Source organism: Amblyomma americanum, chromosome 8, assembly GCF_052857255.1.
Source record: "Amblyomma americanum isolate KBUSLIRL-KWMA chromosome 8, ASM5285725v1, whole genome shotgun sequence".
NCBI lineage: Eukaryota > Metazoa > Arthropoda > Arachnida > Ixodida > Ixodidae > Amblyomma > Amblyomma americanum.
This window is the reverse complement of record NC_135504.1, coordinates 51,107,142-51,131,011: the sequence shown is the minus strand read 5'-3', so window position 1 is coordinate 51,131,011 and position 23,870 is coordinate 51,107,142. Positions and strand designations below refer to the sequence as shown.

Below are 23,870 nucleotides of genomic sequence, written 5' to 3'. Positions count from 1 at the left end.
GATTTTAATTCTTCTGATTAAACTATGTGAACGGCCAAGTGACAGTATTTGTGCACACATTGTCATTGGATAGAGACCATTCTGTTACGCTTGGCGACCCATCTGTTACGCTTTCGAGCCAAGAAAAGAAATTCTTTGGAGTGTACACAAAGAAAAATAGAGAAGTCGGGACAGTAACGCTTGAAATGGATGATGCTAGCTTAGCCAATATTTGTTTTTTTTTCTTTCCATGGTCTCAAGTACCTGCGGCTGCGCTTCGACAACAAGGTCGGCATAACCGCTTGCGTCGTCTACTTCGTCTTCAGCGTAAGCATTTGGCTGCAAGTTTGACTATTACCATTTCGGTACGATCTGCACACGCGAAAGATGGCATGTATTATTGCAGATTGTAGAGCTGCTTTAAATATGATACAACCTACTGCCGTATTCAGTGTGAATGCCAAGCAAAAGCTATGTTCGCAGCTTACTTAACGAGATGCTGCGTGCAGAATTTGACATTGTTGATAAGCGAGGAGGCGGGCTTTGAGCTTAGGAGGCATCTCATCCCTGCTGCAAGTTTCTTGTGTTGCCTTTAGAAGCGCATCATATAGCACTCGCTATATCCAAAGGTCGCTTCCGCATGTGTTGTGATTTATCGTTTTCGGTTATCGCTACAATAGTTACCCCTACAGCAGCGCTGCACTATACTTTGATGTCCTGTTTTGTCGTCATGCTGTTTTAGAGCGAAAGCTTTACTGGCCGCGAACTTGCGATTTCGCCGTGGCCGCACTCCGAGGAGGCACATGACGTCAGAACACGCGCATCACATATCTCGGTGGACACCCGAACCGCGCTTTCTTATTTCCCTCCCTCCTTTATCTCTTCCTTTACGGCGCGGTTCGGGTGTCCACCGAGGTATATACGTGAGACGGTTAGTGTGCTTGGCGCGCTCGCCGCGCCATCTGGCATGACGTCACACCGGCCGGCGCCCCTGCCGCCGCCGTTTGGTATGACGTCACACCGAGTTCCTCGTCGTTGCCCTCGCCTCCGCTCACTTCGCCAGCTGCGTCGCATGCCTGACAACGTGTCGGAGGATTGAAAACGAGAGCTCGCGTGCGCCGCAACCACAGTCGTTAATGCGACAACATAGCTAGGCAACCAGACTAACCTGGACTTGCAGTCAAGATTAAACAAGGCTAACCATGCATAGCAGAGCTAAGCCACTGCCAATTTTTTTTCCTGCGCTCTTCTTTCACTGTGCTGTTTTGTCGTTGCGCCGTTTTATCCTGTGTGCTGTTTTGACGCGTGCTTCCTTTGTCTTGTACTGTTTTGCCGTCATGCATGCTGTTTTTTCCCTGTGCTGTTTTGTCTCTGTACCGTTTTTTTCTCTGTGCTGTGTTGTCGCTGTTTTGTTTTACGCTGTTGTGACGCATGCTGTTTTGACGCAAAGTGTTTTTTCGTGTCCCCATTATAAATCACCAAGCGCCTACCGACTGCTCTCTCGTGTCTAACATAAATGTCAAGCTCAACGTTTCGCTAATGAGCGAGTGGTCACTTGTCCCGTCTCATTATGCTTTTAGGTCCCTGCAACCTCCCTGGTAGAACAAATCTTTCACCGGAAGGTGGCGATGGCATTGGATGATAGCGTTAATGCGCGAAATAAGAGGTAATCAGGAGGGACGGTAGAAGATAAAAATCATGACTGAACGAGAAAAGCACGGATGGAGAAGAAAAAACAAACATGGGAGAGGCTACTAATAGAGGTCCATAAAAAAATTTCACGTATTAAGCAAGGTATTCGTACTATTTGAAGCATGTGGAAAGGAAGACCGAAATGCCAGTTTTGACGTATTTACAATTTCAGGAGTGAATTAGGCTGTCCGTATAGAGTTCCAAATCAGGTAACTCCAGCTGTGCCTCAGTATACACATCTACTGAAAGATTTTTATTCGTTCTAACGTCACGTGTTGTAGTTTGCTTTTTCTCCGCCTCGTCGTCTTCGAACACCGGTTATGTTTACTGATGCGCAAGCTACGCGAGAGAGTTTCCTGGACATGGAGTAGTTGTAAAAACTTTACTACTACTTAAGGTGCAGGAAACGCGCGCCTACAATCACTGAGCTCTGATCTCGAAGGAAACACCCGCTGCTTGCTCGGCTATTGTCAGCTTCAGTCGACTGCGGTCTTGCAAAACACAATACAAGATTTTGAAGCACAGCCGAGATTTTCGAGCTCGTCGTCGAGATATATGATCAGCGGTGTTCTGTGTTTCATTGAATGAAGAAAATAATTTTGAAAAATACCTCATTAGAAGTTATATTTTCCTAACGAAAAAGTTGCATGGTTAGAAACCATTTTTGTTGCCTTGGTTTGTATTGTATAGGTCGCAAGTTCACGCAGTGAACAAAAATCTCACGCGTAACACTGCGTTGCCTGGTAGGATAGGTTTTCAATAAACATGGAATACATGAAATATCAGCGTGATCTGATTGGCCACTGAACGTATTATGAGTGTTAGCTTCATTGGGCAATGGAACAACAATTACTCGTTGCTCAGTTTCTGCACATTTGCGTTTTTGTCGTACTGAAGCGTAAGGCACATTCAGCCGTGTTGGTTTTCTCACACTATCAAAGGACACTTTTCAAAAGAAACTTTTCAATCCTAGTTTATTACATCCGCCTAAAAGACTAGATTCAAATATGAAATATTGGGTATCGCTTAGAATTCCGCCGCCTCATGCATGCTTGATGCATCGACCTCGTTTAGACGTCGCCTTCACGCGAAAGTACTTACATTTGGTGGAACGAGCGGCCGCCCGGACTGTTTCACTTGTTACATGGCCGAGACTGTGGAGCACGTGTTTGTGGTTTGTCCGGTAAATGCGCGCCAAAGAATAAAGCTGGCTGCTTCCTTGAAGACAGCAGTCCACTCTCGGAGGACTTACTGCTATGTGCTTGGCCGCAGAGCAGGCAAGCAGCTTCGGTAATGCGGGCGTATTCCCGTTTTTTTGAGCGGGAGGGGCCTCGACTCGCGGTTGTGATGCCATCAGATGTGTGCACAAATACTGTCGCCTCTTTTCTCACCACATGTTGTTGTTGTTGTTGTTGTTGTTGTTGACCTCACACAATGGATGTCATCCATCACAACCGTTTTCCTTCTCTTCTTCCCCTGTCCAGAGTAGCATGCCGGATATCAATCTTCCTGGCCGACCTCTTTGCCTTCGTTTCATTATATTTGTCTATCTATTTATTCCAGCAAACCCTTGGAGCCGTGGGCATCTTCAGCGCGGCTGTAGGGATCTCAACCAGTACGTATGTCTAGTCATGTAATATTCGCGGGGTCTTTCGCATTGAGCGGTTACTTAATATTTACGATCTCTGTTGAGTGAGTGCAAATAATTTAGCACTAATATTTTTTTAATCTTCATACACATCGGCGAACACTGGGATCAACTGCTGCAGTAATTGATTCCTACATATTCCTCGCAGGAACCTGTGTATTTCATCGCGCCTACCTTATTTTTCACTTCCATCATGTTCTTTGTTATCTTCCTATCGTTCAGGCCTCACTTCGCTATCGCGGATAACCTGTCCTCCAACCTGTACAGCCATATATATATAGTGTCATCAGCCTTATCATCATCAACGTAAATAAGTGCACTGCACGACATAGGCCTGTCGGATATCTCTTCAATTAACCGTGCCCTCTGCCAGTTGCGGCCATGGTATCCCCGCAAAATATATTGTATTCTTCGCCATGTATGCAGTGTGCCTTTTTTGTTACAACGCTAACAGCTTTTATTATTATCCTGTTGAGAATGGACCTGGGTGCCATTAAGTGTGGGTCTGTAGCGACTAAGCGGGTTAAAAAAATTGTCGGTGGTTTAACTCTGGTTAAACCTGGAGTGACGCGATAGCTACAGCTGGCCGAGTGGAACTTGTTCACGTGACCAACCACGTTACGAACCACGTCATCAGCCACGGCGCCGCGCCGCCGGCAGCTGCTCCGCACCACGTGACGAGCCACGTGACAGCGTGGCGGCGCAGCCACGACGTGGCGGCGTCGCCACGCTGAAGCTCGAAATGCGACCGTAATATAGATATTCCTACCGGAGCCGCCACCAGATCCCATCCGCACACTCTAAAACAGTCATTAGCTTACACGGGAGTAAAGAGGCAGTAAGCTGCCCTTTAGAGCGCTCCCTCTTAGGGGAAGGGTATGCTGCCCAAGTCCCGGGGTAGATTTTGATCACTAAATACGCGGAATGCTTACTCTTGTCGACGGAGGCATATTCCCAATGCAAAACCTGGTAACTTCATGCAGTCAGCAATTAGAGGAGGCTTTTAAACGCATCACCAGAGGTCCTTAGGTCAGCAGATAGAGAAGACTGAAAATTCTATTCAAATCTTCATAACTGCTACAATTTCGCATGTTATGAAAAGGGATTTTGTTTCCGATGCCAACCTGCAGTACTCCTTATATTTAGCGACGGAAATCTACCCGGGGCTTGGGCAGCATGCCCTGCTCCTAAAATAGAGTGGTCTAGAGTGCAGCTTACTACCTTTTTACTCCTGTATGTGCTAATTCGGTCTTAGAGTGCAGTGTAAGAGTGTGGAAAATAGGCGTGGGAAGGAAACTGCCGCGTTTCTGTGACGTGTGACACGTGACTGGCAATGTCAGGGAAAGCCTCGGCTCAGGCTCTCGTCGCCACGTTTACGCTTTCAGGGTGGACCGCGTGGCGCGGACGAACGGCGCATTAGCCTGTTCGCGTCACCACCGTGCTCAGCACTGTGCTTTTAAGAGCGTTAGCTCTCACTACTTACATTTGTCAATGATGCGTCTGTCTACAATGAAGGGGAAATTGACCAAAATAGTTCCCACGTGACCTCACTATACCACGTAGTAACAGTAACCGATACATTTGATCCGTTATACCGGGTGTCCCAGCTAACTTGATCTAGGGGTTAAAGAATAGACTAATAGAGACAGGCGAGTTAAACCAGTGGCGTATTGGTGACAGCCTTCTTGCATACAAGAGGCAATTTTTGTTCCTCAATTAATTAATAGTTTAATTAAGTTTAAATATCTAAATTAATAAATATTTACTGTAGACAACAAATTGCATTTGAAGAGTTGGAGAGCACCTTCAGAAACCCCCATTCCATCATTTACGATAAGGAAACCCTCACGTGTGTCTTTTTTTCCCAGCTCCAAAGAAAGCCCGCGAAGTACAAAATAAACCACGTGACCAACGCACTTGCACGGCAAGATCGTGCAACTCTCAAGCGTGGTTTGAGCAAACGAAACCACCTGCAGCCTTGACTCGACTGCATCGCACCAGCGGCCGGCCGATATGTTGACGGAGGCAACTCGCACCGTCATGTATGCCACTGGCTGACGCAGACGAAAAACCACCGCCACCCCTTCCTTATTGGAATTTTATTGCCCTCCGGTGATACAAAGGGTGCAAGCTTTCTCCTGGCCTGGTGCTCGGCTTCTTTAGGGTTAATTGCTTGGGAAATGGGTCTTTACCTCATCTTGAGAAGACAAAACGCCTTGTGCCATGGCGCTCTTTGGCCCTAGATGTCCTTGAGCCATAAAAATTCACATTCATCATCATCCCTGCCAGTAATTTTTTTTTGGCGGAGAAAAGCAATTTCACGTCAGTTTTGGTCCCAATCGTTTTAGACTGCGTGATACCTTGTGTATCACCAACGAATGAAACGCGAACAAGAAAACTGAGGTGGAACAGAAAAACGCAAAGCTCCTGGAGAGGAAACACAAATGAGGTTGATTAACACTTCTGCAGAAGAGTCTGCGCGCATTTGAAGTTAAGCTAACTTGAGTCAGTATTGAAATTCCACTTGTTATTTTGGTCTTTATGGCTCAATCGTTTGTTTACGTTTCATTTCTTGCTAATAGTATATGTGGAATACACGCGGTATTTTTCCTTGCTGGTTGATCAGCGTTGGTGCATATATTCTTCAGAATTTTTCGTTCGGCAATCAATGATTCTGCTACGTTGGACAGCAACTTCAAAGGGTATCTTACAGCGGTTAACCATATTACTTGTACGTCAAAGCTTGTTTTACTTTGATTCACACAAGGGCCGTACAACGCGGCTTTCATGCACGTTTTGGCGATTCCGTACTTCACTATCGTGTAATATGACCCGACTGAAATGCGAGACGGTTGCTGTAGTTGCGCGGTGAATAAACCCAGCGCAAACGCTCATCGGATAGCACAAGCCCCAGATCAAAAAACTCATTTTATTGTTAGCAGAAACCCGGTTGGTCAGTTGTAACGCGTTAGGTTCTATGCAGATCACGTCAAAAATACAACGTTTTCAGTGAATGCAGCCTCTTTTTAATTAGAACGTGGTAGAATTGAATGCAACCGCCGCGGTGGCTCAATGGTTATGGCGCTAGGCTGCTGACCCGGAAGGCGCGGGTACGATCCTGGCCGTGGCGGTCGAATTTCGATGGAGGCGAAATTCTAGAGGCCCGTGTGCTGTGCGATGTCAGTGCACGTTAAAGAAACCCAGGTGGTCGAAATTTTCGGAGCCCTTCACTACGGCGTCTCTCAGCCTTAGTCGCTTTGGGACGTAAAACCCCCCATAAACCATAAACCAAACCAGAATTTAATGCATTAGGTGTTGGTTCCCAGTATTTTTCACTTTTGTAAGGCCGGAAATCTTCAGCGTTACCACTGGTGCGGGGGACAGGGCTATCACATAAGCATGTAAAAAATGCGATTAAATTTAACCGAACCAAGGAAACCAACATCAAATTTCTTATACAGCCTGGTCGCCAATGACATCGTCATACAGAGGTTATTTCATACGTGAGAAATGAAATTTAGTCAACATGAAAGAGAGATCTGGGATTACAAATATAAAGCCAATACTGTGTACTTGCAATTGTAAGACAATAGGGAACGAGGTAGATGTAGAAAAAAAGGAAAATTATGAAATATATGCTCAATCTCTCAATACAGGCCAACTTCAGTATGTCCGCATCGTTTATTTAAACAGCGGAAAGCTCCGCTCAAAGAAGAAATTCATAATTACAAGGAGGAAGAAAACTATTATTTGGTTGTGGTTTTATTTCTATACCACAACCCGTAGGGCTTTATTTGCCTAACAAATTCGGTACACAGAAGTTCTCGGATGGCTGTCGGAGTATATATAGCGGAACGAATCTATTTATTGTAGACGGGGCTGCAAGTCTCAATGCGAGATGTGCTGTTTTCTAGTTGCTGCCACAGGTGGCGCTGTGATCTCACGGTGGTAGTGAAACCCCACGAAATCAAGAAACGTGATGAGTAGTTGCTGCCACAGATGGCGCTGTGATGTAAGGGTGGTGGCAGACCCCGCGAAATCTCCAAACGTGATGAGTAAGAGTTAACGCTCTTAAAAAGAGGAGGGAACACATAAACTCCGCCCTTAGGGTATGACGCGAAAGCGCCGTGTGTTAATTCCCATACATGCAAAACGTGATTCTCTACAGTCATTAAAAAAATACAGTGACCCGTACGTGATTCGAACACGCAACCTTCTGATCTGGAGTCAGACGCGCTACCGTTGCGCCAACGAGTCAGCGTGGCAATAGAGGCAGCAAAAACAGTCGAGATCGCAGTTATCAGCCCTCGCTTCTTCTATAGCTACTTTTTTCCTTGATAAGAGAGACACTTCCCTCTGAAAATACAGCTTCACTGGCCTCGCGCAGAGTGGTGAGAAATGTTTCCTTTTTTTTTTGTACTGGGACGCCCTTGTTAATTTCTCTGACAAAACCAGCCATTAGCGAAGACTTGTGTATCAGGAAATCCTGACGTCCCTGTCCAGCCAGCACAGCCAACAGTGTAAGCGATGAAATACACGTTAGTGAGTATATTTACGATTGTTTTAAATTTAAAAATGCTTTCTTTCATGTTGCATTTTGTATATTGAGAGGAAATAAAAAATTGAGCTTCATATAGATTTCGCAACATTGGAAAGTATAAGGTTCATGAGTATTGGGAACACCTAATTTACTTGTGGGGAACGAAATAATTTAATACCAATTGAAAGAAAAATCGCACCCACCTTCTAATTATTTCTTGAAAGAATTTGTTTAAGCGTTTCCAGTTATCCAAGCTTGCATCTCACTTTCGATGACGAGTCAGTGCGCTTGTATCTCGGCTGCTGTAGCATTGTTTACGTGAGGGAAAGGTATATTTAAGCCTTTAGTCAAAGCAATATACAACAGAAAGACATAACAGAACCAATTCCAATGTTATCGCCCATTCAGGGCGATTCACACCGATTACAATCGCCAGCACGTTTCAAAATCGGAGCGGAGCAAGTGTTTTAGCAAAGTATAGCATTTTAAAACATTTAGTGTAATTACTAAAACTGGATATAATATATTCTAACAGATATCATTACCTATTGGCGCCTGGCGTTTCTCAGCCTTACTCGCTCACGATTTGTAACTGCCATCAAAAAGAATTAATAAAACAAAGCGGGACCGCATTCCTCCTCCACCGCGCACATCTCTCCCTCTCCCCGGCCACCCACTGCCGACCGGACAGTGTGCCGAGCTTCGGCCGTCGGGTGGCAGCTGCGACCAACCGGGGTCGCAATCACGCCACGCGTCCGACCGGCGTCAACGCGAATCCCACCGGCGTGGGCCCGAGTTACCGGGGGAAGTGGAGGCAACCGTCAGGTGGACATCCTCACGGTTACCGACCACCCCGTTCCGGCACCGGAACCCACAGCCTACCGCAGCGTGAACTCGCGCCTCGAGTCACTCGCCCACTCAGCGGTGATGGTACAGGGGTCTATGGGTGATTATATTTCTGCAAGGTAAATGGGTAAATATTTGAGTCGCCCGGACATCCGTGATTACGCCAGAATTGAGGGGTTAGAGAAAGCAGCGACAAGAACACCGACAAAAACAACGAAAGTAGTTTTAAATTCCCCGCCGCGGTGGCTCAGTGCTTAGGGCGCTCGACTACTGATCCGGAGTTCCCGGGTTCGAACCCGACCGCGGAGGCTGCGTTTTTATGGAGGAAAAACGCTAGGGCTCCCGTGTGCTCTGCGATGTCAGTGCACGTTAAAGATCCCCAGGTGGTCGAAATTATTCCGGAGCCCTCCACTTCTTCCTTTCTTCTTTCACTCCCTCCTTTATCCCTTCCCTTACGGCGCGGTTCAGGTGTCCAAAGATATATGAGACAGATACCGCGCCATTTCCTTTCCCCAAAAAACCAATTATTATTATTATTATTATTATTATTATTATTATTATTATTAATATTATTATTATTATTATTATTATTATTGTTATTATTATTATTCATGTTTTATTTCAAAACTTATGATACTAAACGAAGGGTACCCAATGCTCTCTAAGCCTTACAAAGAAGATAGCACTCTGGTTAAACACTGCATGTTGTAAATTATCTAGTTCAAGGTTCTAGACGACACGTGGACTTTGAGGAACGCCGTAGCGAAGGTGTACGAATCAATTTCGACCACCCACGGTTCTTAACGTGGCTGACATGCACAGCACGCGGGCGCCTTTTAAGCGTCACCTTCACCGAAATGCGGCCGCCGCGACCGGAGCTTAAACCGCGGGCCCGTACAGGGTCTGTACCCTAACCATTGAACCACGTACCGAAGCACATTTAGGATTCCCGGATTAAGAAGACACTTTTTGCATTACCAGGTTCACGGGCGAAGCCTGCTTGTCTTCATCGTCTCCTATCAGTCAAAGGTCTGCGCAGCAAAGCGTGACCGGGGGTGGGTGGGGGGGGGGGGGGGGCTAAGAAAAATTAACTGCATTGTTGTGCCATACACACCCACGAATAAATTCCACCAAGGACGTTCAGAAGCATTTCTTATCGCGAAGGAGGAACTAACTGCATGAGCAAACTATACATTAGTCTGTCTGTTTGTTGATTTGTTTATACTGTAAACCCAACTAAGGGCGTTCACAGCAGTGGAAAAAATACCGCAAAGAAAAGATAGCAAGCGTCGCTCCAAGTCGAACGAAAAATGACAATATAAAACAGTGGCAGTATCTATAAAAATGACATGCGGTGAACAAAGGCAAAAATACGCTCGGATTATGCGCATAGGAAACAGAATTACGTACTAAGACGCATTCATATCGGAGAAGATGAGAGCCTCTAAGCCAGCAGTAAAAGAACTTGCAGAGGAAGATATGGCAACTGGATCTGGTAGTTCGTTCCATTCTTTAATCGCCCTTGTAAAAAAGCTATATTTGAAGGTATCATTCCATGTAACTGGTGGCTGTATGTATACAGGGTGTACTAGCTAACTTTAGCCAGGGTTTAAAAATAAGCAGCGACACTCTAAGACGACGCGACCAATTTCATGTTGCTGGCTATTGTATGGAGCAACTCGCACTTTTTTATATTGGGCTTAATTATATAATTAGTCGAGATTAATTAATCAACTTTGCAAGAAAAGAAGATAGGCGAAAAAGTCAAATGAGAAATTTGTAGAACGGTCCGCGAAAGGTCCCATAGAACAGTTTGTAACTTATCATCTATCACATATCGGCTTTTTTCTCTTCTTCCCTTAATCGTGAGAGTCTGCTCAGGAATAGCAACCTGCATGGATGGCAACCCAAGTCCCACCGATGGCAGCATGTGCCATAGAAATGTAGTGACGCATCGCTTGACCGCTGCACCACTGCGTCAGGAGTGGTAGGAAGAGTCCCTGGGATCTATGAATGTGGAAAGTGACCAATTCCACTTATGTAGAAATTACATTATTTTCGCTATCTGAACAACTGTCATTATCCGCCGCGGTGGCTCTGTGGTTAGGGCGCTCGGCTACCGATCCGGAGTTCCCGGGTTCGAACCCGACCGCGGAGGCTGCGTTTTTATGGAGGCAAAACGCTAAGGCGCCCGTGTGCTGTGCGATGTCAGTGCACGTTAAAGATCTCCAAGTGGTCGAAATTATTCCGGAGCCCTCCACTACGGGCACCCCTTTCTTTCTTTCTTTTTTCACTCCCTCCTTTATCCCTTCCGATACAGCGCGGTTCAGGTGTCCAACGATATATGAGACAGATACTGCGCCATTTCCATTCCCCAAAAAACCAATTATTATTATTATTAACAACTGCCATCCGTGAACGGTGGATTTGAACACCGGCACCGAAGTGAAAACCGAACTGCTAGCGCACCTAATTTGCATTTGACTTAACTACGCAAATCGTCAATCATTTGTTTTTGTTTTTGCAAGTTCGCGGATCAGGCAACGGCCACCTAAATGTTGTCGAAATGTGACGAGAATGCAGCGTATTTTGTGCCCGCGCTGCACTTTTGTTACGGACGTGGCTCACCTGTGATCTTTCACTGTTACTTTTCGTTTAGCATGATGATTACCAGCGAAAATTAAAAGATCTGAGCTGTACTTTTTCATGTGCACAGCTCGACATGCAATTTAAAAAATGAGAGAAATAAAAAAGGTCACGAAACGGTTGCCATTGGTACCGCGAATGCTTGAGCGTTAGCTAGGGTGTGACAGCAAAGAATTTTTCACGGACGTCATCTCTAATTTATCTCGCAAAGCCCAAGAGCCGGAGGTAAATCAGGACATGTCAGGTACTCCTCTCCCCTGTTAGTGAACAGGGAAATTTCTCCCTTTTTCCCCTTTGATACCTGTCACCTTCCACCCTCTTCCCAACTTCTCTTCTCCCTCCTCACCGTTGAAAGGGGACAGGAAGATTTATGTGTTTGACCAAATATTCTCTTTTCTTTACCAAAATTCGCAAGCAAACAATGTGCAAATGGGTACAAACAACCCGCGCCTATGCCAAAGCCACTGCCTTTAATGTTCAGAGAATTCATCGCGGTAAGGCCGAGAACCTCTCGGCAAACAAGTTCAAAATGTGGATAAACTTCGATCCACTCAGGGAGTTGACAGTGACAGGCGGGGTTATATCTTTTGTCTTCTTATTAGCCTGGGACTCGAAAACAAGTTTTTTCAGCCGACGCCGCAGTAATCTATTGGCTAACTTGTTTGGTAGTGAAACTTCAGGAGAAAACTTTCCCTCGCCCATTGCCTGCTGAACTCTCCAGTTTAGATGCGCGATCGATGCTTGCCATAATACACATCAAAAGCCGCAGAAGTCCACGGACCACATACGTCTGTTGGTTGGTGTGGAGAAAGCAGACTGCTGTGCAGGGCGCCGACGAGAAGTGTATCGACGTATTGTATTGTATTGTATTGTATTGTATTGTGTTGTGTTGTATTGTGTTGTATTGTATTGCATTGTACGTGTATCTGAGCTGTGGTTTTCAACGACCTGTCACACGACACAGGAGCGCGGCCGCTAGCTTTCCACGCCTATTTACCAAGCTCTCATACTACACCCTAAACAGAAAGTGCTTAGATGGTACGGATCGACACTGATGTACAGAAATGATGAGTGTGGTGTAACGCAGCAGGTTCGGCGCCTGGCGGCCGCCGGCGACAACAAACCATGCTGCTGAACGAGTGCTGCAAGTTAATGAATAGCAGGAAAGAATAGGCGACCGCATAAAGACAACGCACCTGGCGAAGCGCAGAATGCGAGGCCAATAGTTCCCAGCTTCGCGACCCCACAGTGCGCGCCGCCGAAGCTTAGGCAAGGCGGCTTCATCGTAAAAACTCCACAATGCAAGCACCACAAATAAAAAAAAAATTGCACGTCGGAGCCAAGCGAAAACCAAGACCAAAATGAAGTCGTTCCTCAAGGGGCGCCGGAACAGTCCGTTTGGTTACAGTCTAAGCACGAATTAGCCTATAACGAGCAAACATTGGCGGTGGTTTAGCTCTGGTTAAACCTGCAGTGAGGCGACAGCTACAGCTGGCCGAGTGTAACTTGTTCACGTGACCAACCAGGTGATCAGCCACGGCACCGCGCCGCCGGCACCTGCTCTGCACCACGTAACCAACCACGTGACAGCGTGGTGGCGCAGCCACAGGGTGGCGCGCAGCCACGCTGAAGGTTCGAAATGCTACCGTAAAGTAGCTACCGCTACAAAATTGAGTATGGTGTCCTCCAGTGCATTGCCTCTTAGGAACAGGGTATGCTGCCGAAGTCCAGGGGTAAATTTAGATCCCAAATGTGCGGAATTATTTCTCTTGGCGACGGACGCATAATCCTACCGCGATCACAGTAATACCCTTGTCACACGGGCACCGCGCAGGCCTTTGAGAATCAGGTCCTTATATCCAAAGGCGTAAGGAGTGCAGCTACACAGCACAAATGTTGCGCATTTGCCGCTAAGGGCCCTAGAGGCGAAGGCGCCCGTGAGAGACCTTTGGAGCCCAAAGGCGCGGCCTTCAAGAACCTGCGATCGCATTGCCGCCCAATGTCAAAAAGAAAAAGCAATAAAAAATTATCTGCACCCAACAATGCTTGAAGATTTTTTTTAAATACGAAAGGTGTGTCTGATTTTGCTTTTTGTACGGGTGTTTATATTTTATGCCCAGATTTCATAACACTGAAAGTGCTGCAGCAACACTGAGTGCCCCTGGTGGCCAAGGCAATACACAAAACGTGCTGTTGCTGATGAGTCTAGCTGTTGCAGTTCTTTTAAGGAAGCAGTTAGAATTTCAAAAAAATGTCTGAGCACAACGAATGAACAGAACACACCACTTGAATTTTAAAACACTCACTTCAGCCTCCGGTAGCACAGCAGCGGGTGCTAAGCCTCCACGACTATTTGACTTTTGGGCTCCACCGTGTAGCTGCGTCCCCGCTCCTTTAAGCTTTCGCTCTTTTGGTCAAAAAAGATGCCTTTGCTGAAAAGGCCTTAGAGGAATGCCGTGTGACAGGGGTATTACTTTATGCAGTGAACAATGGGAGAGGAATCTAGCTCGGTACCGGAGGTTTCGAAGTCGCATGCGGGAGGTGCGCGGTTCGATACCAAGCGCCGCCAGGTACACAGCGGTGATACAATGGGCACAAGCTTTCCCCTGGTCTGATGTTCGGCCTTTTTAGGGTGAAATTCTTGCGAAATAGGTCTTTGGCGCCAGCTTAGGTAGAAGAAAATATCTTGTGCCATGGCGCTCTTTGGCCATAGATGGCCTTGCGCCGTTAAAAATCCATCCTCATCACCAGGTTTCGAGGTTACCAAATAGAGGAAACTTAAAATGCGGTAAAAAATTTTCGTAACTGCCACATCTTCGCATGTTATCAAGAGAAATTGTGTGTCCGTTACCAGCCATACGTATTCCGCATTTTTAGTGATGGAAATCTATTCCCTCATGATGGAAATCTAGGGGCAGTATACCCTAAATGCCCCTAAAAATAAGTGTTTTACAAGATAACTTATTTCCTTTTTAATCCCATATAGCCTAAATCATGTTTGGAGTGTAGAATTTCTCCGTGTCTCATCATCTGCGGTTCCGCGACAACCCTACGCAACGACCTTGCCGCTGTATGCTCGGACAGGCGTTTCCGAATGCCGACCCGAGTATATTCCTGTTGGGCACCGACTGTCGCTGAATTTATCATCTCATTTCCATGGCACTGCTGTCAATGTAATATTATTGTGGTTTTTGTTGTTGCTGCTACTATTGAATGTTTTGTTTCCCTATTTCTTGGAGAAAAATTTCTCTTCAGTGTTTCTCTGTTCGCTCTACCAGCCGCAAAGCCTTAGAGTTGTTTCCCGGCAATTCAAAATAAACAATAATCGATTTATTATCAAATACGTCGCAGAATTTTCTAGATTTTACGTCATACCTCGATTGTTAGCGCTATATAGGGTATTTACTTTTATTTATTTATTATTCCTCAAAGATTTCTTGCGGGCCAGTACACGAGGGGTGGGGGTAACACACCAAAGATAACTATACATTATTTAAAATGGAGGAAAATAGTTAGATGATAAAGTAAAAGCTGTATAGCTTTCCTTTGATGCCGATGCCGGCGCTCGAGTGGATATAAATGAATAATCACTCCCTTATTACAATGGTTACATTGATGAATAAAATTCCTCGATGGCGGACTCGAATAGTTGATGGTTGGTGATGCCGCCACTTCAGTCGGGAAGGAAGGAAGGAAGGAAAACGTTTATTGAGCTCTAGAGAGTAGGTGAGCAATTTGGCGGAGTCAGATGTGTCGTCCGTCTTCTTAGCAATGGTCGTCTGCCCCCAGTCCAGGGCTCCGCTGGATGCCGCTGCCAGCTGTGCTCGCCGGATCATCCCAAGTTGGACGTCCTAACGGTCGCTGGAGAGCATTCCTTCCCATTGCTCCGCACTCGGGTTTGGTATTTTGGTGCCACCTCTATTTTCTGGCAGGCCCACGTTATGTGATAGATCGTGGGTGTTTCATGGCACCGTGGGCATTTGTCTGTGTATTGTGTGGGTTGTATTTCGTTGAGTGTATTTAGATTCGGGTATGAGCCCGTCTGTAGCAGCCTCCAGGCGACGGCGTCTTCCCTGGAAAGAGATTTATGTGGTGGGGAGTACCGTTTCCTGCAGCCCTTGTAGTGGTTTAAGATTGCCGAGTAATCTCTAGGGACAGGTTCGGCTTCCTCGAGGTCGCTTGTGGGGTGAGCTCGGTAAAAAGTGTACCCTCGAGCTACCCTGTCGACCGCTTGGTTGCCTTCCACTCCCGCGTGTCCCGGCGTCCATACTATCGCATGTTTTATTGGTTCTTCTTCTGCGCTTTGTTTGGGTCGGTCCCCAGAGCGGTGTACTCTGTGACCTATTCTGCCTAACATGAAGTTTTGGCATGCCGTTTGAGAGTCGGCTAGTATTGTTAAGGATCGCTTAGTCCGGTAGCCCTCCGCTGCCGCTAGAGCGACGGCCACTTCTTCAGCCTCGACTGCCGTGCAGTCCCGTAGCGACGCGCTGATGATTTTCCGCATTCCCGAGTTTATCACAGCCGCTACCGCGTTGGGGTTGTTTCGTCCCGTCTTTCTGGGGTATGTGGCTGTGTCCACATACACCGTTGTTGTCTGGCGGGCTAGTGAGTTTTGGATGTACTCGGCTCTCGCCTTTCTGCGTTCATGTGTAGGTTGGGGTCCGTGTTCTTGGGGATGGGGGTCACTCTAATTGTGCCCCGTATGCCGTCCGGGATAGTCGCGGTTCGCTGGATTTCTTGTATTTGTTCGTTGCATCCCAACTTCTGCAGAAGCTCCCTGCCAGACGGAGTCTGCTGTAGTCTCTGGAACTGGGGAGATCATTCCAGTCGCGGGTAGTCTTTAGGAAAAACGATTACTGGAATGTTGTGGTATTTGATCTATAGGTTATGTTTGATTCGATATCTGTCGCTGTAAGCCTTCTGGCGTATGTCAGGAAAGCTGGGGCTTCCCGGCTGCGCAGGTTATGCTCTATTGGAATCACCTGTCGCTCGCAATGCGTGACGTTGCTGCTCGGACAGAGAATCAGCAGCCCTGTCCACTGTTGCAGTTGTTTTTCTTTTCTTTTTATAATTTCTAGCACACCTGACACACCATCCCTGTTCCTCAGTGTTTCCAAGTGATTTCTTATTACCTTTTTACCGTTTCTCTTTTTCAGTGTTTCCAGTACCACTCCTGTACTCAAACATGGCCATTGGTCTCGCCGGAACTATTTACACAGCTCTGGTAACGACGCTTTCAAGCATTTTGATCCCAGAGGTTATGAAAACCGAATCTAAATATTGACGATGCTGCTCAGAAACTGCAAAGTTTCCGACTCAAGTATTGGACGTAAAACCAAAGCCGTAACGTTTCAATTTTAGACACAGAGCCTTTTTTTTCATATCTGGTGTTCCTGTCACTAATGCCGCAATACCGGATTGATGTACAGGTAGAAACATTATGCTTGGCATCTACAAAGCGGGCGAGAAGTTTTCATCTTCAGATAGCACATGTCCAACATTCTTGGACAAAAATTTCTAAAATTGGAAAATTGTAAAATCCTCAGACGAAAATATCGAAGGTAATGGTCCATTCTTTCGATATGTAGCAAAATTTTTCTCTTATAGTGTTTCCATTGCCCGCATCGAGCAGCTCATACTGCCATTGAAAAACAGTGGGGAACGTTTTTGTCGATCGCAAAAACGTTAATAGCAAAAACATGCCAGCCGGCCGACGAGATATCCGCCGATGTGCTGAATTACATAGTGAAATCTTCGAATATATGAAAAAAACTGCGCTCATAAACTCTTTCTCGGTCAGGAATGCTCTTCTTCTTCATTGTTAGGCATGCGAGGTCTCCAAGAACACGGAAATAAACGGAAACAGCTGTCTGGCCTTTACCTCTCCTGGAAGACAACTAGCTCGAGCCTGTGAGCGTCGGCGCTAGCTCCAAACAACGCTGCACATTGTATTTTTTAACACTAGGCTCTTTGTTTCCGCCCTAGATTAACAGTTACACAATACATATTCAGTTCCTCAGGAAGGATCACTGACTGCGAAGACCTTCCTCACACCACGCCCGTCCCTGCAGGCCATCAGAGCGAAAGCACTAATCCGGAGGTTCAGAGCCCAGCAAAATCATCCAGCGTATGTTAGCGCATCTATGGAGCATAGAAAAAAGAGAAAAGGAAATCAGATCTACATCCACGACTGGGAGTCGAACCCGCGGAGGCGCTAACAGATCAGCTTCAAAACTCCCTGCACGAGACCACTAGGCTAGCGCCACAGTTTCTTTTTTCTTTTTGCTTGAAAACAGCTGCGAAAAGAAAAGTCTAAGCACGCTTACGCCACAAAACACCAGGCCACCATACCGCTGCATGAGCCCTCCTTCCCAAACATAAATGTCTGTGAGGCACACACATGCATCCAGATAGGGGAGCCAGCTAGGCGTCTCTTGCAGGGCAGCATATACTCCACACATCAAAGCGGACTGCTCATGGAACAAATATTTCGACGACCGTGGTGATTCGGCGTGGCGGTCCATCATGCGGCTTCTCCAGAGACTAAATAGTCCCAGCAACATAAATAGATCACATGGCACAACACAGTTTTTATACACAGGCAAAAAAAACATACTGTAGGGTGTGATGTCAATGCCCTTCTTAATTGTTCGTTGTAATATGTCCCACAATAAAATAGAATTGTACAGAAGAAAACAATGGTGTATGGCACAAACATCTCCTTAGCATGAAGCCATGCCTTCACAGCCAGCGTCGATGCCTGCAGTTTAACGAAGAACGCTTTTGCAGCAGAATAAGTGCACATTTGCTCAACACGTTTTAAAACACTGGTGTCAAGGAACTACAGAAAAAGTTGGCGATGCAACGGTGCAGAAAACAAATACTCTGTGAGTGTTTGAGTCATCTGCCTTCTGGAGAGGCTGTACAGGTAGTCTAAAGAAAAGCGCACAGTGAGGAAACTGAAGGTGTCAGCAACCTCCTTAAGGAATCCCCATAAAGGCCCCTCACGAGTGTGTCCAGTCGGTGCCAACAGGAAAGTCAAATGAGCACTGAGACTCCTAATAAGCACGGCTACTAAAAAGGCGTGGTTTGGCGATTTGAGAAAGAAGAAAGGCGAGACAAGCTGATGCACGAATAAGTGAGCAAGGCCTATTCCACCAGACCCTAGAGAAAGAGGCTGTCAAGACGCATGGGTTCTCATTGGGAGCGCCATATGAATGTAGCGAATATTCTGTGCATCCCCCTCACTATTTTCCTCGCACAATGAAGAACCTGCAGGACATAAGCTAGTTTTGCAAATAAAGAAATGTTGCAGGATTGAGCCCGAACAAACACTGAGAGTTCCCTGCCCACCAAGCCTGGGTTTTCCGCCTCATGGACATTACTAACTATCATAATCGCCTGTAAATTTTTTTCTGAACACCGCAGGGAGGCCTGCGCAGTGTCGTGTGGGCGGACTGCATCCAGGCTTTGGTGATGCTTGCGTCACCCTTAATCATCATCGGGAAAATAATCTACGACTCGGGAAGCGTCGACCCGCCGCTGAGGCCCCTCAGCGATTTCGACGTCACACATTCCATGTTGCGGTGAGAGTTTGTTACCGTTCGAGCCGTTGCCGACCTTTTGTTACCTTCTAGAGATTTATATTGCATTTATTACGCGGAGCGAACTGGCCACGAGCTCCGTCGTGGTACAGGGCTGCCCTAGCTGTAGTTATCGCGCCATCCTGTATGACATGAAACATCACGCCACCTCTCGATGCTTGCAGCGCAGAAGAGTGCGATCAAGGCCCCATCCTAGTAATGCGTTTCGACACCTACCGGTAAAACACGAAAGGTATCGATAGGCATCGATCAATGTTTTACAGCGATAGCTGTTAGGCGCCCGTCCTTGATTTGCGCGTCGCCGTCGGCGTAACCTGTGGGTGTGTTACCATGCTACCAATGCTAAAGCACACACCGGTTACCATCGCAACCCGGATATGGCTATCTTCCCGCATGACACCACGTAGGATGTGTTAAGGCCTTTATTAATGCTGTGCGTCTGCTTGAGTCTCGTCGTCTGATGTCACCTTACGTCACCTTACGTCACGGTCAACCTGGGTCGCACGTGCCTACAGATGGCTCTGTTTGGAACAGCCACCCGCCAAAACTAAATGCCAACACATCTACGCTGAATCTCGCGTTGCATAATCGTAACCGTCCTGTGAATTTTTTTTAGAAAATTTGCGTTTGGATAAGTTTGATCAAAATCCAATGGGCAGGATGTGACGACGCCACAAGGTCACATGAAAGGCTCATTTTTCGACCATGGTGGGTTACCCGACGCCGAGCAGAATCTTGTGTCCCATGTTGGCCATAGGGTGACCACCTGGGCTACCCTACACCGACCAATTTGTCGCTCACAACGCCTGCGACGAATTTTCTGCAGAAGGGAAGCCTCTACGCTATTATGTTAAATGTTCGAATGTTTTTACTGTCTTCGTGAGTGTGTGTATGTGTGCGTGTACATGTGCGTGCGTGTGTGGAAATGCCGTTAACTCTTCCACAGCCCTTAGTGTTTCATACTGCACATGCATATTTTTAATGCGCTAGTATTACCGGCCGCTGTGAGAGATTCCAGTGATGCGTGTGCAGTTTTCCTGCGTGACACAAACAGAAAAAAAATTTCCAGGACAAAAGTTCCACAGGTCAAATTCAAACACAGCGATTTCGCGTGCGAAGGGAGCATGGAACCCCATAGCCACAACGAGTGCCGTGTTACTCGATGGATAGAGGGGAACATAGTCTGTGCGGCAATCAGCAGCAGTGAAAAACAAACGATAAACAAATGTTTTAAGAAATAAAAGCAACAAAAGACGAAGAGTAATGATGCGGTATGATTAAGATGATGGTAGCAGTGGTCAACTGCCTATTAGCGCATTCAAACCTTGCTCTAGCATGACCTCTCTTTTTTTTCTCACGATTATGCTTCTTTACGAGTCGGGGAGCTAAAATATATAATGACTTCGGACGATGCGCAGAAATGAACAAAAATGCCAGCGTGTCCTCAAATAAGGACGACAGGGATTCAACACTCAGGACTTCCGGGCCAATCTAGAAGTTGTTATAAATCTCCCTCGGTGCACAATTAATATTGAGCTAGAAAATTGTCTGAGCTCAAGCGAAGCTGAAAGCGGCTTTTATAGCGCGTGGAAAGCCTTGAAACAGCATTTTTTTCTTCCATAAGCTGGGATCTGTATCTCTTTTTTTACTCCTATTGATTTCGGGTTTCGCGGTTTGGCCTTCAAGCTTAAGCCGTTGTCTGCTCTTGGCCGCCAATGGCTAGCGGCCAATTTTTGCGGTAATAAGCATCCTTGTTCGGTCACTGCTTAGATAAGCATTATCTTTTCCTTGGGTACAATAGGGAAGACGTCCCTTTGACCTTTCTATATAGGCAGATACTGCCACTCATTGCTGAAGCAGTCACTTTAATCACGGTCAGTGCGAGGAACCCCAGTTTTCGTATTTTTCATCTGCTGTTATTGTAGCCCTCAAGTAAAAATGGCGCATACACAGTATTGGAGAAGACACAGGCCCTGGTTTCCAGATGCCCACAAGAATTTTACAATAAAATATTTTGGAGCAGACGACTGCTAGATTAATCTTAAATACGAATTGTATGGACAGCTCAAAGTTGGAAGGCTAAGGACTCAATGTTGGAAGAGAACATTACGTGCATGAAATATTAGGATTTGAATAACAACGAATCATGCGCATCAGTAGGATATAAACTATGAATAAAGAAAACCGTGAAGAAGACCAACTTCTTGATTCTAAAAAATGTTTTGTGTGGCGGAATACGCATTCCTGCAGCCGTGTCGGAGCAAAAAAGCTCAGCGAGAGAAAACAACCTAAGTAGACAAACGCGGAGAGATTTGAAAGGATATTTCCAGCAGGCGCGTCCTTATAGAAAATAAGCGGTACAGTACATTAAAAACTCATCAATAGCTTCGGGTTCAGCACAGAGCGGGCACAAAAGAGAATCGTCCAGGCCCGATTTGTGCAGGTACAAAGTTATTAAGGGTATGCGAAAATGTAGCCGCGCGAAACGAACCTCAAACTTGCGATATCACCATTATTTACTGCTCCAGAAAAACAGAAGATACATGTTGTCAGTAGACGACTGCATGTATCCACATGGACTACATGTACAGTATTTAGCAAAAATATGCAGCCCACGGGACTTGCTTGCAAGCCGTGTAGCGGCGCACTGAAGCCCATTTGACAGTCCTAAGCCTCAGGCGGTTGTGGGCTTAAGTTCCTACTGCCTTCGTGACATTAGGCACACCTTTTTATAGAAGGGTGTTCGCTAGAGGAAAGTTTGCTGTCTTCTCAATCCTTTCTGTTTGCGTTCTTAGTCAGTAGAGAACAGTCAGTAAGTGCTTCTGGAACAAATTCTTGAGCTGAAATACGCATCTGAAACCCGGCGCCGCTTTAGTGCGAAAGTTGGTAGGAGTGCAATTGTAGGTTGGAGTACAGGGCCCCTAAGGGGTACCTTCACCACGGTGTCTGTCACTGCTGCGCATGCTAGAAATAAATTCAGAGATGCAGTCTCATTTTGTCGTTGTGGGAGCAAAAAGTTCAACCCAGGACGCTTTGCCCTACTTTGTCCTGGAAAGTTTATCGGGTATTTACTGACCTTTGTTTACTGCACCTTTAGGTGCAGGGGATTCTCTGGCATTCACGCGTATTACGAACTTCCTTGAGCCCACAAAACTCAGATCTTGCAGATAAATATTGGAGGGGACACTCAAGCTACGCCATAAGGGTATGAGGCAAATAGATATTAAGTTAGTGTCCATATATATGCGGCATTGGTCGCACTCTACTTAACATTCATAGATCACTGGGTGTCTTCATACTCCTCCTGGCGCAGTGGTGCAGCGGTTAGGCGATGCGCCACTGCCCTGCGATGGAAGGTGCTGCCACAGGTGGGACTTGTGTACTCCAGGTTTTTCTTCCCAGCGACCTCTCGAGACCAACCATTAATTGACAGCTTGTTTCACAATCCGTTGCGCCGGTTGTGATGACGCCAAAATGACACGTGACCTAGCTGGCCCGCCTACCTGTTTCTCTCGGTATTTTTCACTCACGGTCAACGACGCCGACGATGACGACGCTGAATTTTCTGCGACGCGAGCTCCCTAACGCAATCGCGATAAAATTCGCGTGATTCGTAGAGAGCTAGGGTGAACGCGCCTGCAGAGAGTGAACCCATTTTTAAAACATACGCAGCAGCAGAACACGCGTATCACTAACGCCTACACCAATCGTTAAGGCCCTGCTCCGCCCTCGTCTAGCCTGGAGTGTGGCCCTTGCTTCGAAATCTAAACTTGTGTCATTGTGCTGCACAAACACTTAAGCAGGAGAGGCTGTATTTGTAATGAAAACCCTCCATTCAGACGACCGAATTTTTGATTCCACGATTCCACGCTGCCGCGAAGGGACCCGCCGCGGTGGCTCAGTGGTTAGGGCGCTCGACTACTGATCCGGAGTTCCCGGGCTCGAACCCGACCGCGGCGGCTGCGTTTTTATGGAGGCAAAACGCTAAGGAGTCCGTGTGCTGTGCGATGTCAGTGCACGCTAAAGATCCCCAGGTGGTCGAAATTATTCCGGAGCCCTCCACTACGGCACCTCTTTCTTCCTTTCTTCTTTCACTCCCTCCTTTACGCCTTCCTTTGCGGTGCGGTTCAGGTGTCCAACGATATATGAGACAGGTACTGCGCCATTTCCTTTCCCCCAAAACCAATTATTATTATTATTATTATTATTATTATTATTATTATTATCTTCTTTATCGGTCCTGCTTTGTCAGTGTAAATGGACAGACCTCATTTGTTTACACTCCAACCGGCGGAGTTCCTCAGGGCTCGGTATTAGGCCCGCTTCTGTTCTCTGTTTTTATCGATGACGTTTCCTCCGTGGTCAAAAACTCCTCATTTCTCCTTTATGCGGACGATATAAAAATGTTCAAGGCAATACATACTCTTCACGATTGCTTGTCATTGCAATCTGACATATCCGCCTTCTCTGATTGGTGCTTGAAGAATGGGCTCACTCTCAATTCATCTAAAACCAAGGTTGTCTCATTTACGCGTAAAACGCACAGTCTTCTCTACTCTTATTCTGTGAATGGTAGGCCGCTGCCCAGGGTTGATGAAATTAATGACCTCGGCGTACTTTTCGACCGTAGCCTCAGCTTCTCCTCTCATACAAAACGCATTGCTCTACGGGCTATGCGTACACTCGGCTTCATCTGCAGGCTTTCGAGAGAGTTTCAATCCCCACTTCCTTTCTTAAAGCTCTACCTCTCCATATGCTTGCCGCTTTTGGAATATGCGTCTGTTGTTTGGAACGGCACTTGCCAGTCGAACTGTGAAAAAATCGACAGAGTTCAGCTAAAGTTTTTACGCATATTTCAACATCGGTTTTCTTGCAAAACTTCCAGCTCTCGTCCCAGACGGAGTAACTCACTGCA

The 23,870-nt window shown here is 46.5% G+C and overlaps 1 protein-coding gene and 1 non-coding gene across 2 annotated transcripts in view; one reads left to right on the top strand and one right to left on the bottom strand.

The window, feature by feature from the left end:
- The window catches only part of LOC144102372 (sodium-coupled monocarboxylate transporter 1-like), a 69,214-nt gene that overhangs the window by 25,956 nt on the left and 19,388 nt on the right, over positions 1-23,870 (top strand). Inside the window, exons 3-6 of the mRNA XM_077635662.1 lie at positions 241-306; positions 3,235-3,286; positions 16,508-16,575; positions 18,780-18,937. Coding sequence (XP_077491788.1) covers positions 241-306; positions 3,235-3,286; positions 16,508-16,575; positions 18,780-18,937 — 344 coding nt within the window. The remainder of the gene's footprint in view (positions 1-240; positions 307-3,234; positions 3,287-16,507; positions 16,576-18,779; positions 18,938-23,870) is intronic.
- TRNAW-CCA (transfer RNA tryptophan (anticodon CCA)) lies at positions 7,505-7,576 on the bottom strand. Its single transcript has one exon. It is a non-coding gene; the product is annotated as a tRNA-Trp (tRNA).